The sequence below is a fragment of the Scyliorhinus torazame genome, chromosome 7, assembly GCF_047496885.1.
Source record: "Scyliorhinus torazame isolate Kashiwa2021f chromosome 7, sScyTor2.1, whole genome shotgun sequence".
In the NCBI taxonomy this organism is placed as follows: Eukaryota; Metazoa; Chordata; class Chondrichthyes; order Carcharhiniformes; family Scyliorhinidae; genus Scyliorhinus; species Scyliorhinus torazame.
The window spans coordinates 32,329,838-32,343,853 of record NC_092713.1 but is presented as its reverse complement, the minus strand read 5'-3'; the positions used below and the strand labels follow the sequence as shown (position 1 = coordinate 32,343,853).

General features: G+C 44.0%; 1 protein-coding gene across 8 annotated transcripts in view; it reads left to right on the top strand.

The window, feature by feature from the left end:
• Positions 1 to 14,016, top strand: part of evi5a (ecotropic viral integration site 5a) — a 374,711-nt gene that overhangs the window by 100,480 nt on the left and 260,215 nt on the right. For 7 of the 8 annotated variants that reach the window (XM_072510489.1, XM_072510492.1, XM_072510487.1 and 4 more), the window contains one exon: positions 1,095 to 1,319. In XM_072510489.1, the coding sequence (XP_072366590.1) occupies positions 1,095 to 1,319 (225 nt within the window). Of the gene's footprint in view, positions 1 to 113; positions 256 to 1,094; positions 1,320 to 14,016 lie in introns of those variants that run through there. The other variant, XM_072510494.1, reaches the window with a different exon arrangement.

Here is a 14,016-nt window from a genome sequence, read left to right as displayed (position 1 = left end):
ATAGACCCTGAGCAGGTAGACAGGATTGGTGTTTTAATGTTTCTTCTCTCAGATTACACTTCTGACAGGCTAGAACATGTGCTCAGGCCTGTACTAAGGCTTGAATCCACAACTTCCTGTCTCAGCATTGAGTGTGCTACCAACCTAGCTGAGATGACAGAAACCAAGAAAATTGGCATGATTGCTGTTTGGGAATCTGTTGATGTCGGGTTGACTGCTGGTGGGGCACCAAACAGTCTACTTGCTCTCCTGTAGGTGAGTTACTACACAAATATTTAGTGATTACAATTTGCATTGATAAAAATTGAATTAAAATTCAGAGGTGAAGTTGGGCAGCATGGCGGTGCAGTGGTTTGCACTGCTGCCGCACAGCGCTGAGGACCCAGGTTCAATTTGCACAGTCTCCCCGTGTCTGCGTGGGTCTCACCCCCACAACCCCAAAAGATGTGCAGGGTAGGTGGATTGGCCACGCTAAATTGCCCCATAATTGGGAAAAAAATAATTTGGTACTCAAAATTGAAAAAAAATTCAGAGGTGAAGTTACTTGGCTAGAATTTTGATGAGCGATCTGAATATCTTTCAAGATAATAGTCTCTCCTTTTTTGCCTTGCATCCCTGCACTGTATGTGCTGACATTTGGGCTATCATTACAGAGAGGGCACACATAAGCAAGCATGCAAGTGGCGCTTTACCTGACGAGAGAGTGTTGCAAGTTGTCAATATAATGCTGCTTTGACACCTTTGTAAGCAGTCTTCAAATTAGCACCATTGTTATTAGCATCACCATAATTTCTGTTCATCCCTGATGGGAAAATCTTTGTTTCGGTATTCTTCAATAGCTAATACAGGCTTGGAATTGTCATGTCTTTTAAGATATTAAACTTATGATTTGGCACGAAGCAGGTACGTAATCCGAGAAAACTCAGCCATTAATTTGATTGTAAGTTTAAAGGGTGAATATAGGTTCTAATATTAGTGGATAATATTTCATGTCAGTGCTGATACCATACTAGCACTGATTTCTCTCTCGTTGCAACAGACATATTACACTAGCTTGCAATAAAAACAAACTGTTTATTTTCTGTACCTTTCAGGAACTTGTTCGAAAAGGGATTCCTCATCATTTCCGCGCCATTGTGTGGCAACTCCTATGCAGTGCTCAAAATATGCCTATCAAAGACCAGTATTCAGAGCTATTGAAGATGACCTCGCCATGTGAAAAACTTATAAGAAGAGATATTGCTAGAACATATCCAGAACATGATTTTTTCAAAGAAAAAGATAGCCTGGGGCAGGAGGTTCTATTTAATGTTATGAAGGTAAATTCACCTTTTATATGTAATTCCCCATGAAGTTCAGCCTCTTTCTTATAAAGAGTCTTCCTACATTTTAAAATAAGCTTGTAAATTCAACAAGGTACAGAAGCTTGTAATTTGAACAGGGAACAGAAAAGGGGATGTTGTTTGAACACTTTTTCCTCATAGTCCGGTTAAGGAAAGTACAGGTAGATGTAATTCCTTTATTCAAAAAGGGAGGAAGACAGAAAACAGGAAACTACAGACTGGTTAACCTAACATTGGCCATGGGGAAATGTTAAAAATGTTATAGCAGGGCACTTAGAAAAGTTCAGGGCAACCAGGGGGTTTTGTGGAAGGGAACTCATATTTGACCAATTTATTGGAGTTGTTTGAAGACGTCACGTGCACTGTGGATAAAGGGGAACCAGTCGATTTCCAGAAGGCATTTTATAAGGTGCCACATCAAATGTTATTGTGGAAAATAAATACTCGTGGTTTAGGAGGTAATATATTGGCACGGATAGAAGATTGACAAGCTAGCGGAAAACAGAGTTGGCATAAATGGCTCTTTTTCTGGTTGGCAGGATGTAACAAGTGGTGTACCATGGGGATCAGTAAGGGCATCAACATTTTGCAATTTATATAAATGGCATGGATGAAGGGACTGAAGGCATGGTTGCTAAATTTGCTGACGACACAAAAGGTAGGAAAGTAAATTATGAAGAGGACATAATGAGCCTTCAAAGGTACATAGATTGGTTAAGTGAGTGGGCAGAAATCAGCCAGACATCGGTAGTTGGGAAAAAGCTAGATTCCATTATAAAACATTTAATAGCAGAGCATTTGGAAAGCAGTGGCAGGATCAGACTGAGTCAGCATGGATTTATGAAAGGGCAATCATGATTGACATATAGTTTCATAGAATTTACAGTGCAGAAGGAGGCCATTCGGCCCATCGAGTCTGCACCGGCTCTTGGAAAGAGCACCCTACCCAAGGTCAACGCTTCCACCCTATCCCCATAACCCAGTAACCCCACCCAACACTAAGGGCAATTTTGGACACTAAGGGCAATTTATCATGGCCAATCCACCTAACCTGCACATCTTTGGACTGTGGGAGGAAACTGGAGCACCCGGAGGAAACCCACGCGCACACGGGGAGGATGTGCAGACTCCGCACAGACAGTGACCCAAGCCAGAATCGAACCTGGGACCCTGGAGCTGTGAAGCAATTGTGCTATCCACAATGCTACCATGCTGCCCCATATCTACAGGAATCGTTCGAAGATTTACTAGTAGAGTTGATGGGGGGGAGTCAGTGGATGTGGTTTATCTGGATTTTCAGAAGGCTTTTGACAAAATCCCACAAGAGACTAGCGTGTAAAATTCAAGCACATGGGATTGTGGGTAGTGTATTGAGATGGATAGAAAACTGGTTGGCAGACAGGAAATGAGGTGTAGAAATAAACTGGTCTTTTTCCAAAGGTAGGCAGTGACTAGTGGGGTACCACAGGGATCAATGCTAGGACTGTGGCTATTCACAATTTATATTCATGATTTAGATGAGGGAACAAAATGTAATACCTCCAAATTTGCAGATGACACCAAGTTGGGTGAGAGGGTGTGCTGTGAGGAGGATACAGAGATCCTTCAGTGTGATTTGAACAAGCTGAGTGAGTGGGCAAATGCATGTCAGTTACAGGTTAATGTGGATAAATGTGAGGTTATCCACTTTGGTAGCAAGAACAGGAAGGAAGATTTTTATCTGAATGGCTATAAATCGAAAGAGGGGAATGCGCAACGAGACTTGGGTGTTTTTGTATACCAGTCGCCAAAAGTAAGCATGCAGGTGCAGCAGGAGGAAAAGAATGCAAATGGTATATTGGTCTTCATAGCGAAAGGATTCGAGTACAAGAGCAGGGATGTCTCGATGCAATTATACAGGGCCTTGGTGAGACCACACCTAGAATATTGTGTGCATTTATGGTCTGAGGAAGGATGTTCTTGCTATAGACGGAGTGCAGAGAAAGTTGACCAGACTGATTCCTGAGATGGTGAGACTGACCGATGAGGAGAAGTTTAGTCGGCTAGGATTATATTCACTGGAGTTTAAAGAATGGGGGCGTGGGCGGGATCTCCTAACCTATAAAATTCAACAGGGCTAGACTAGAATCTCCAAACCTATAAAATTCAACAGGGCTAAATCAGGAAGAATGTTCCTGATGGCAGAGGAGTCCAGAATCAGTGGTCACTGTAGTAAGGATTCGGGGTAAACCCTTTGGGACTGAGATCAGGAGACATTTCTTTACCCAGAGAGTGATGAGCCTGTGGAATTCAGTACCACAGAAAGCAGTTGAGGACAAAACATTGCACGTTTTCAAGAAGGGGTTACACATGGCTTTTGGGGCTAAAGGGATCAAAGGATATGGGAGGAAAGTGAGAACAGGTTGTATGATCAGCCCATGAATGGTGGAGCAGGCTCGAGGGACCGAATGCCTACTCCTCCTATTTTCGATGTTTCTATATTTACTACCTAAATATTTTTGTTTAGATGACAAAATACATCTTTGTAGAAAATATGTTGCCAGTCTTCGGTTGGGATGATTGACTGTTTGTATATGCTTCATAACTAGCATAGTGGCCGTTCTGAGTATGTTTCATGTATGTGTTTGAAAATGCAGAACACTTCCAAAATTTAAATGTTCAATGATTACCATTTTCCTGAATTTTGTGTTTTAAAATTACTGGTTGCATACAGCCTCGGGATAGGCATTTTGAGAGTAAAGTTTAAAAAAAAAAAGATTTAGTGTACCCAATTCATTTTTTTTTTCAATTAAGGGGCAATTTAGCGTGGCCAATCCACCTACCCTGCACACCTTGGTTGTGGGGGCAGAACCCACGCAAACACAGGGAGAATGTGCAAACTCCAGACGGACAGTGACCCAGAGCCGAGATCGAACCTGGGACCTCGGTGCCGTGAGGCAGCAGTGCTAACCACTTATTTTGGGAGTAAAGTTAATCCTTGGGTGCAGAACAGACAGCAGTGCAACAGCCAACCGCTATGCGCCCCATTGCTTTATCTTTCTATTCACTGTAAAGGAAAATCAAGTGGGCTGTGTAAAACCTGTGCCTGATCTGCCAGAGCCTGTTTTGTGTCCCTGCTGATTAATTCCATCCACATTGTGCAGAACTTTCCACACCATGAAATGAAATGCAGTCCAGTTGATGACCTGGAATTTAATCGGCATTCTGTCGTTGGAATTGGCCTATTTTGGAGTGATCCTTTCTGCCGCTACAGCTTGTCGAAGAACATTTCAAACTTCTATCATTCTGAAAGTTGTTTACGTTTTTTTGGGGGTAGATCTGTTTACAAAAACAGAATAAAAACATTTGTAATGTTGTTTAGCAAACTTTTTTGCTGTTTGTTCAAGGAAGATGTTACCTTTACTATAATATGGACATTATTTAATTATAACTGTTTTGATATTTTATGGGATTAATGTGGGGGATTGAAAGAAATAGGTTGGGAGGAATTGATGAGGAGGTATAATCTCTCTCTTTCGCTCTTTCTCTCTTCCCCCCTCCCCACCCCACCCCCCTTCTATCTGCATGTCTTGATTATCCATCTGTTTGTGTCCCCTTTCCATTAACACTGCATTAGATTTTGTTCCCTTGCTCTCCCAAGCATGTTGCATCAGCTTGCACTCTCTCACTTCACAACCTAATATATCATTCTGAATATCTGGTGTGCCACATACTCCATCCTAAATATATTGTTTCAAGTCACTTTAAATCTTTCTTGGCTATCAGAACTGTTCCGATACCATGCTCGGCATCTATTTGAAACATCTCGTAAGTTTTTAATTAATGTCGTTAAGCATTATGAAGAACATATGAGGAACATATCAGCCATGATAGAATGGCGGAGCAGACTTGATGGGCCAAATGGCCAAATTCTGCTCCTATGTCTTATGAACTATTATAGCTTTTATCATTTTCACAGGTGCAGCTTATTGCATGAGATACAGATTATCTTAATGAAACAGAAAATAACATCTGTATCTTATATGAAAGTAGGCTTCCCATGTAAAAGGCAGTTAACAAAATATTAATTTGAATTGAAAAGCTATTTTTAAAGCGGATTTTAATTTTGGACTGTCGAATATAGTCATGTGTACATTTGTGTAAAAATCCCACCTGTTTGTTAATGCCCTTCAGGTAAAAAATCTCCCATTCTTACCCAGTGTGGCCTACATGTGACTCGACGGGGTGACACGGTTACACAATGGTTAGCACTGTTACTTCACAGCGCCAGGATCCCAGGTTCGATTCCCGGCTTGGGTCACTGTCTGTGCAGAGTCTGCACGTTCTCCCTGTGTCTTGTCATGTAAGAGTCCCTTTAAGAAATGTGTGTTTCTCAAATGGCAGCAGTGATGTCAGAGTGTGGGTGGAGCTGGGCTGTCTTTCACTTTCATTTTGAGCTTAAAAAGCTGCTTTGTGGCTCTGTTTAGTTTCGTTTTAGATTTGGAGAAGTTGTAGTTACAGCAAGATGTTGTATGAATCTCTGCAAGCTAAAGAATGTTCATTTGGTGATTTCAAAGTGGTAACTGCTCTCAGTAGAGAATTTAAACCTGCTGTCCTTCTGTAAAAAGGTTTTTTGTCTTATGGATGTCTTGTAGAGTACTGTATTCTTTGGGGGGGGGGGTGTATTTGAATTGTTGGTTGCTAAGTTCACTATGTTTATAAAATGTTAACTGGGTTCATAGAATAAACATTGTTTTGTTTAAAAATACTCTTAGTTCTCTGTTGCATTACACCTGTAAAGTGGGCCCTTGTGTTCCCCATAACCAAAATCTATTTAAAGTTGTGGGTCAGGTGAACTCCATGATACACTTTGGGGTTCTCTAAACCCTGGACCATAACAGTCTGTGTGGGATTCCCCCGGGTGTTCCGGTTTCCTCCCACAAATCCTGAAGGACATGCTATTAGGTAATTTGGACATTCTGAATTCTCCCACCGTGTACCCGAACAGACGCCGGAATGTTGAGACTAGGGGCTTTTCACAGTAACTTCATTGCAGCGTTAATGTAAGCCTACTTGTGATAATATAGATCATTATATTATTATGCCTACAGCAATGTGGTCGACTCTAACTAAATGGTCTAGCTAACCACTCAGTCCAAAGGGAAATGAGCAACAAATGATGCCTTGCCAGTGACATCCACATCCCATGAAAGAATAAAGATAAAATAAAATCGAGATGTTCAAAGTACATCATTTTGGTTGAAAGAATATGGCGAGACAAAATAAAATGAAGGGTACAGCTATAAAGTGGCTCCAGGAGCAGAGGGACCTGGGGCATACGTTACAAAAACGATTAAGTTATGTTAAAATTATGGAGTTCAGTTCTGGACGCCACACTTTGGAAGTATGTGGAGGCATAAGAGAGCGCAGTAAAATACAATCACAAGAATGGTTCCAGGGTTGAGGAACTTCAGTTATATAAACAGATTGGAGAAGTTGGGATTGTTTTCCTTCGAGAAGAGAGGGTTGAGAGGAGATTTAATCGTTATCAAAATCATGAGGGGTCTGGACAGAATGAATAGGGAGAAATTTCCCCTTTGGTGGAAAGATCGAGAATCAGAGAGCACATATTTAAGGTAAATGGCAAAAAGATAATTGGCGACATGAAAAACTTTTCCACTCAGTGGTTCAGATAGGGAATGTACTGCCTGAGAGTGTGGTAAAGACAGGTTCAATTAAGGCATTCCAGATGGGATTGGATTATTACCTGAAAACCAAGCCTATGCAGACGGCTACAAGGGAGTGGCTCTTGTTGAGTTGCTCCTTCAGAGAGGTGGTGCAGACATAACTGTACAAATGACCTATTATGAATACTGGTTCATGGTTCATAGTAATATTTTAGAGGTAATTTGTAATTCTCAGAAGATTGAAAGTTTACCTGTATAAAATGGTATAAATGCAATTGTATTAGCTATGAGGAGAGATTGAATAATCTGGGATTGTTCTCCCTAGAGAGACGGAGGCTGAGGGGCGACTTGATAGAAGTTTACAAAATTATGAGGGATATAGATAGGATGAAAAGTTGGAGGCTTTCTCCTGTAACCATTCTGTGATTAATGATATAAGAAGACATGAAGGATGAAAGAAACATAGAAATAAAATAGGAGCAGGAGGAGGCCTTTTGGCCCTTAAAGTCTGTTCCGCCATTCATTATTATCATGGCTGATCATCCAACTCAATAGCCTAATCCCGCTTTCCTCCATATCCTTTGATCCCCTTCCCCTTAAGTACTATATCTAACTGCTTCTTGAAACCATACAATGTTTTGGACACAACTACTTCCTGTGGTAACGAATTCTACAGGCTCACCAGTCTCTGGGTGAAGGCATTTCTCCTCATCTCTGTCCTAAATTATGTACCCCGTATCGTCAGACTGGTTCTGGACACACCCACCATTGGGAACATCCTTCCTGCATCTACCCTGTCCAGTCCTGTTAGAATTTTATAGGTTTCCACGAGATTCCCCCCCCCCCCCCCCCCCCCGTCATTCTTCTGAACTCCAGCGGAATATCGATTCATTCTCTCTTGTATGTCAGTCCTGCCATGCCAGGAATCAGTCTGGTAAACCTTCGCTGCACTCCCTCTATAGCTAGAACATCTTTCCTCGGATAAGGAGACCAAAACTGGGCAAAATATTCCAGATGTGGCCTCACCAAGGCCCTGTATAATGGCAGCAAGACATCCCTGCTCCTGTACTCAAATCCTCTCTCAATGAAGGCCTGGATACCACATGCCGCCTTTACCGCCTACTGCACCTTCATGCTTACCTTCAGTGACTGGTGTACGAGGACATCCATGTCTCGTTGCACATTTCCCTCTCCTAATTTATGACCATTCAGATAATAGTCTGCCACCTTGTTTTTGCTACCAAAATGGATAACTTCTCATTTATCCAAATACTGCATCTGCCATTCATTAGCCCACTTACTCAACTTGCCCAAATCACACTGAAGGATCTCTGCATCCTCCTCGGAGCTCACCCTTCCACCCAACTTGGTGTCATCTACAAATTTAGAGATATGACATTTTGTTCCTCATCTAAATCATTAATATATATTGTGAATAGCTCGGGTCCTAGCACCGATTCCTGCGGTACCCCACTAATCACTGCCTGCCAATGTGCAAAGGACCCATTAATTCCTACTCTTTGTTTCCTGTCTGCCAGCCAGGTTTCTATCCATTTCAATACACTACCTCCAATCCCATGCGCTTTAACTTTACAAGCTAATCTCTTCAGGACTTTGTCAAACGCCTTCTGAAAATCCAAATACACCACATCCACTGGCTTTCCTTCATCAATTCTACTAATTACATCCTCGAAGAATTCAGTAGATTTGTCAGGCACGATTTCCCCTTCATAAATCCATGCTGACTCTGTCTGATCTTGCACCTGTTTTCTAAGTGCCCTGCTACAAAATATTTTATAATTGATTCTCAAATTGTCCCCATTACTGACATCAGGCTTACTGGCCTATGATTCCTTGCTTTCTCTTGTTCTCCCTTTTTAAATAGTGGAGTTACATTTGTCACCCTCCAATTAGCAGGAACTGTTCCACAGTCTATAGAATCCTGGAAGGTGACCACCAATGCATCCACTATTTCTAGAGCCATTTCCTTCAGTACCCTGGGATGTAGATTATCAGGCCCTGGGGATTTATCAGCCTTCAATTTCATCAATTTCCCAATACCATTTCTCTACTGATGTTGATCACCTTCAGTTCCTCCTTTTCACTAAACCCTGCATTCCTCAACATTTCTGGTATCTTATTTGTGTCTTCATTTATGAAGACAGAACCAAAGTATCTATTTAGTTGCTCAGCCATTTCTTTGTCCCCTATAGTACATTCCCCTGTTTCTGTCTGTAAGGGACCTACATTTGTCTTCACCAATCTTTTTCTCTTTACGTACAGTTAGTTTTTATCATGGAATCATAGAATTTACAGTGCAGAAGGAGGCCATTCAACACATCGAGTCTGCACCTGTTCTTGGAAAGAGTACCCAACCCAAGCCTACATCTCCACCCTATTCCCATAACCCAGTAACCCCACCCAACACCAAGGGCAATTTTGGATACTAAGGGCAATTTACCATGGCCAATCCACCTAGCCTGCACATCTTTGGACTGTGGGAGGAAACCGGAGCACACGGAAGAAACCCACGCACACACGGGGTCACAGGCAGTGACCCAAGCCAGGAATCGAACCTGGGACCCTGGAGCTGTGAAGCATTTGTGCTAACCACTATGCTACCGTGCTGCCCTGCAAGCTGATGTTCCCTGTAAGCTTACTTTCATACTCTATTTTCCCCATCTTAATCAATCCTTTGGTCCTTCTTTGCTGAATTATAAACAGCTCCCAATCCTCAGACCTTTTGTTTTGTTTTTCTTGGCCAATTTATATGCTACTTCCTTGGATCTAATTTCCCTTCTGAGCCATGGATTGATCATCTTTCCCGTTATACTTTTGTGCCAGACAGGAATAAACAATTGTTGCAATTCCTCCATGCGCTCTTTGGATGTTTGCCGTTGCCTATCCACTATAATAATCCCTTTAAGTAACATTTCCCAATCGATCATAGCTAACTCGTGCCTCATTTTATCGTAGTTTCTTTTGTTAAGATTCAGGACCCTTGTGACAGAATCAACTACTTCACGCTCCATATAAAAAAAATTTAGAGTACCCAATTTATTTTTTCCTATTAAGGGGCAATTTAGTGTGGCAAATCCGTCTACACTGCACATCTTTGGGTTGTGGGGGCGAAACCGATGCAGACACTGGGAGAATATGCAAACTCCACACGGACAGTGACCCAGGGCCGGGATTGAACCTCGGATCTCAGTGCCGTGAGGTAGCAGTGCTAACCACTGCACCACCGTGCTGCTCCTATCGCTCTCCATTTTGATGAACAATTCTATCATATTACGGTTGACCCAAGGGGTCTCGCACAATTAGATTGCCAATGATTCCGTTCTCATTACACAGTACCCAGTCTAGGACGGCCTGTTCTCTAGTTGGCTCCTCAACATATTGATCCAGAAAACCATCCCGCATACACTCCAGGAATTCCTCCTCTCTGATATTGTAGCTAATTTGATTTTCCCAAGCTACATGCAGATTAAAATCACGCTTAATTACAGTTCCTTTTTCACATGCATCTCTAATTTCCCATTTAATGCCATTCCCAACAATACCACTACAGTTTGGGGGTCTATGTAAGATGCCCACCAAACGTTTTTTGGCCCTTGCTGTTTCTCAGCTCTACCCATACACATTCCGCATTGTCGGAGCTAATACCCTCCTTCACTATCGTGTTAGTTTACCAGCACAGCAACCCCTCCACCTTTTCCTTTTTGTCTGCCTTTCCTTTTTTAAAAAAATATATATTTTATTGAAATTTTTTTCCCCAAACAACATTTTTTCCCCTCTTACAAAGCAAACGCAACAATAACAATACAGAAATTTTTAACAATACACAAGTAACAAAACCCCATTATCTTTTGACCTAACCTAAACTAACCCCCCCCCCTCCCCCCTGGGTTGCTGCTGCTGGTCATCTGTCTTCCCTCTAACGTTCCCCTAGGTAGTCGAGAAATGGCTGCCACCGCCTGGTGAACCCTTGAGCCGATCCTCTCGGCAAACTTTATCTGCTCCAGTTTAATGAACCCCGCCATATCATTTACCCAGGCCTCCAGTCCGGGGGGTATCGCCTCCTTCCACATGAGTAGGATCCTGCGCCGGACTACTAGGGACGCAAAGGCCACAACGTCGGCCTCTTTCGCCTCCTGCACTCCCGGCTCTTCCGCAACTCCAAATAGAGCTAACCCCAGCCTGGTTTGACCCGGGCCTTCACCACCTGCGAAATCACTCCCGTCACTCCCTTCCAATACCCTTCCAGTGCCGGGCACGCCCAAAACATATGTGCGTGGTTTGCCGGGCTCCCGCCACACCTCCCACATTTGTCCTCCACTCCAAAGAACCTGCTCAATCTTGCTCCCGTTATGTGTGCTCTATGTAGCCCCTTAAATTGAATCAGGCTAAGCCTGGCGCATGAGGAAGAGGAATTTACCCTGCTTAGGGCATCAGCCCACATACCCTCCTCTATCTCCTCCCCTAGTTCGTCTTCCCACTTTTCTTTTAGTTCGCCCACCGACTCCTCCCCCTCTTCCCTCATCTCTCGGTAAATCTCTGACACCTTGCCCTCTCCAACCCACACCCCTGAAAGCACCCTGTCCTGTATCCCCTGTGTCGGGAGCAACGGAAATTCCCTCACCTGTTGTCTAGTAAACGCCCTCACCTGCATATATCTCAAGAAATTTCCCCGGGGCAACTTATACTTTTCCTCCAATGCTCCCAAGCTCGCAAAAGTCCCATCTATAAATAAATCTCCCACCCTCCTAATTCCCAACTGGTACCAGCTCTGAAATCCTCCATCCATTCTTCCTGGGGCGAACCTATGGTTGTTCCTGATTGGGGACCCCACCAGGGCTCCCCGCACCCCTCTCTGTCGCCTCCACTGTCCCCAGATATTCAATGTTGCCGCCACCACCGGGTTCGTGGTAAACTTTTTAGGTGAGAACGGTAGCGGCGCCGTCACCAGCGCCTCTAAACTCGTCCCTTTACAGGACTTTCTCTCCAGTCTTTTCCACGCCGCTCCCTCACCCTCCATCATCCATTTACGTATCATTGCCACATTGGCGGCCCAATAGTAATCGCCCAAGTTCGGTAGTGCCAATCCTCCTCTGTCCCTACTACGCTGAAGGAACCCCCTCCTTACTCTCGGAACTTTCCCTGCCCACACAAAGCTCGTTATGCTCCTGTCTATTTTATTAAAAAAGGTCTTGGTGATTAGTATAGGGAGACATTGAAATACAAATAAGAACCTCGGGAGGACCATCATCTTAATTGCTTGCACCCTGCCCGCCAGCGACAGAGGCTGCATGTCCCACCTCTTGAAGTCCTCCTCCATTTGTTCTACCAGCCGTGTCAGATTAAGTCTGTGCAAGGTTCCCCAGCTCCTAGCGATCTGAATCCCCAGGTATCGGAAGTTTCTTTCCACTTTCCTTAGAGGCAAGCCTTCTATCTCTCTACTCTGGTCCCCTGGATGTATCACAAATAATTCACTCTTCCCCATGTTTAGCCTATACCCCGAGAAATCCCCGAACCCCCTCAAAATTCACATAACCTCTATCATCCCCCCCCGCTGGGTCCGACACGTATAACAATAGGTCATCCGCGTATAACGAGACTCTGTGTTCTTCTCCCCTCTAATCACCCCTCTCCATTTCCTGGAGTCTCTCAACGCCATGGCCAGAGGTTCAATTGCCAACGCGAACAACAATGGAGACAGCGGGCATCCCTGTCTTGTTCCCCTATACAGTCGGAAATACTCCGATCTATGTCGACCTGTAACTACGCTTGCCGTTGGAGCCCCATAAAGAAGTCTAACCCAGCTAATAAACCCGTTCCCAAACCCAAACCTCCTTAACACTTCCCATAAATACTCCCACTCCACCCTATCAAATGCCTTCTCTGCGACCATTGCCGCTACTATCTCTGCCTCCCCCTCCACTGGGGGCATCATTATCACCCCTAATAGTCATCGCACGTTAACACTCAGTTGTCTCCCTTTTACGAACCCTGTCTGGTCTTCGTGCACCACCCCCGGGACACAGCCCTCTATCCTCGATGCCAGTACCTTTGCCAACAATTTGGCGTCTACGTTCAATAATGAAATGGATCTATAGGACCCGCACTGCAACGGATCTTTATCCCTCTTCAAAATTAACGATATCGTCGGGGGTAGAGTCCCCTCTTCCCTGGCCTCAGTGAACGTCCTCACCATCAATGGGGCCAACAAGTCCACATATTTTCTGTAATATTCCACCGGGAACCCGTCTGGTCCCGGGGCCTTCCCTGCTTGCATGCTTCCCAGTCCCTTAATAACCTCGTCCACCCCAATCAGTGCCCCCAGGCCTACCACCTCCTGCTCCTCCACTTTCGGGAACCTCAATTGGTCCAGGAACTGCCGCATCCCCTCCTCTCCCTCTGGGGGTTGAGACCTATACATTGTCTGCCTTTCCTAAATACTGAGTACCCCTGGACATTCAGTTCCCATCCCTGGTCACCCTGCAGCCATTCCTCCATAATCCCGACAATATCATACCCGTTCATGTCTATTTGTGTGATTAGTTCATCCACTTTATTGTGAATGCTCTGCACGTTAAGGCACAAAGCCTTGAAGCTGGTCTTTTTAACATTACTGGTCCAGCTCCCAATATTTTTCACTGTGGTCCTGTTTACTAGCTCTGAAATTAGCTTTTGGTTTGGATTGGATTGGATTTGTTTATTGTCACGTGCACTGAGGTACAGTGAAAAGTATTGGTTTATCTGCCTGTCACTTTTCTTATTCCCCTTTCTGCCTTTTGTTTTTGGCCTTATTTCCTCCTCCTCTGACTCCTTGCATAGGTTCCTATCCATTTGCCATATTAGTTTAAACCCTCCCCAACCACTCCTGCAAATATTCAGGACATCAGACCCGGTCTTGCCCAGGTGTAACCCATCCAGTTTGTACTGGTCCCACCTGCCCCAGAACTGGGCCCAATGCCCCAGGAATCTGAAACCCTCCCCCTCACACC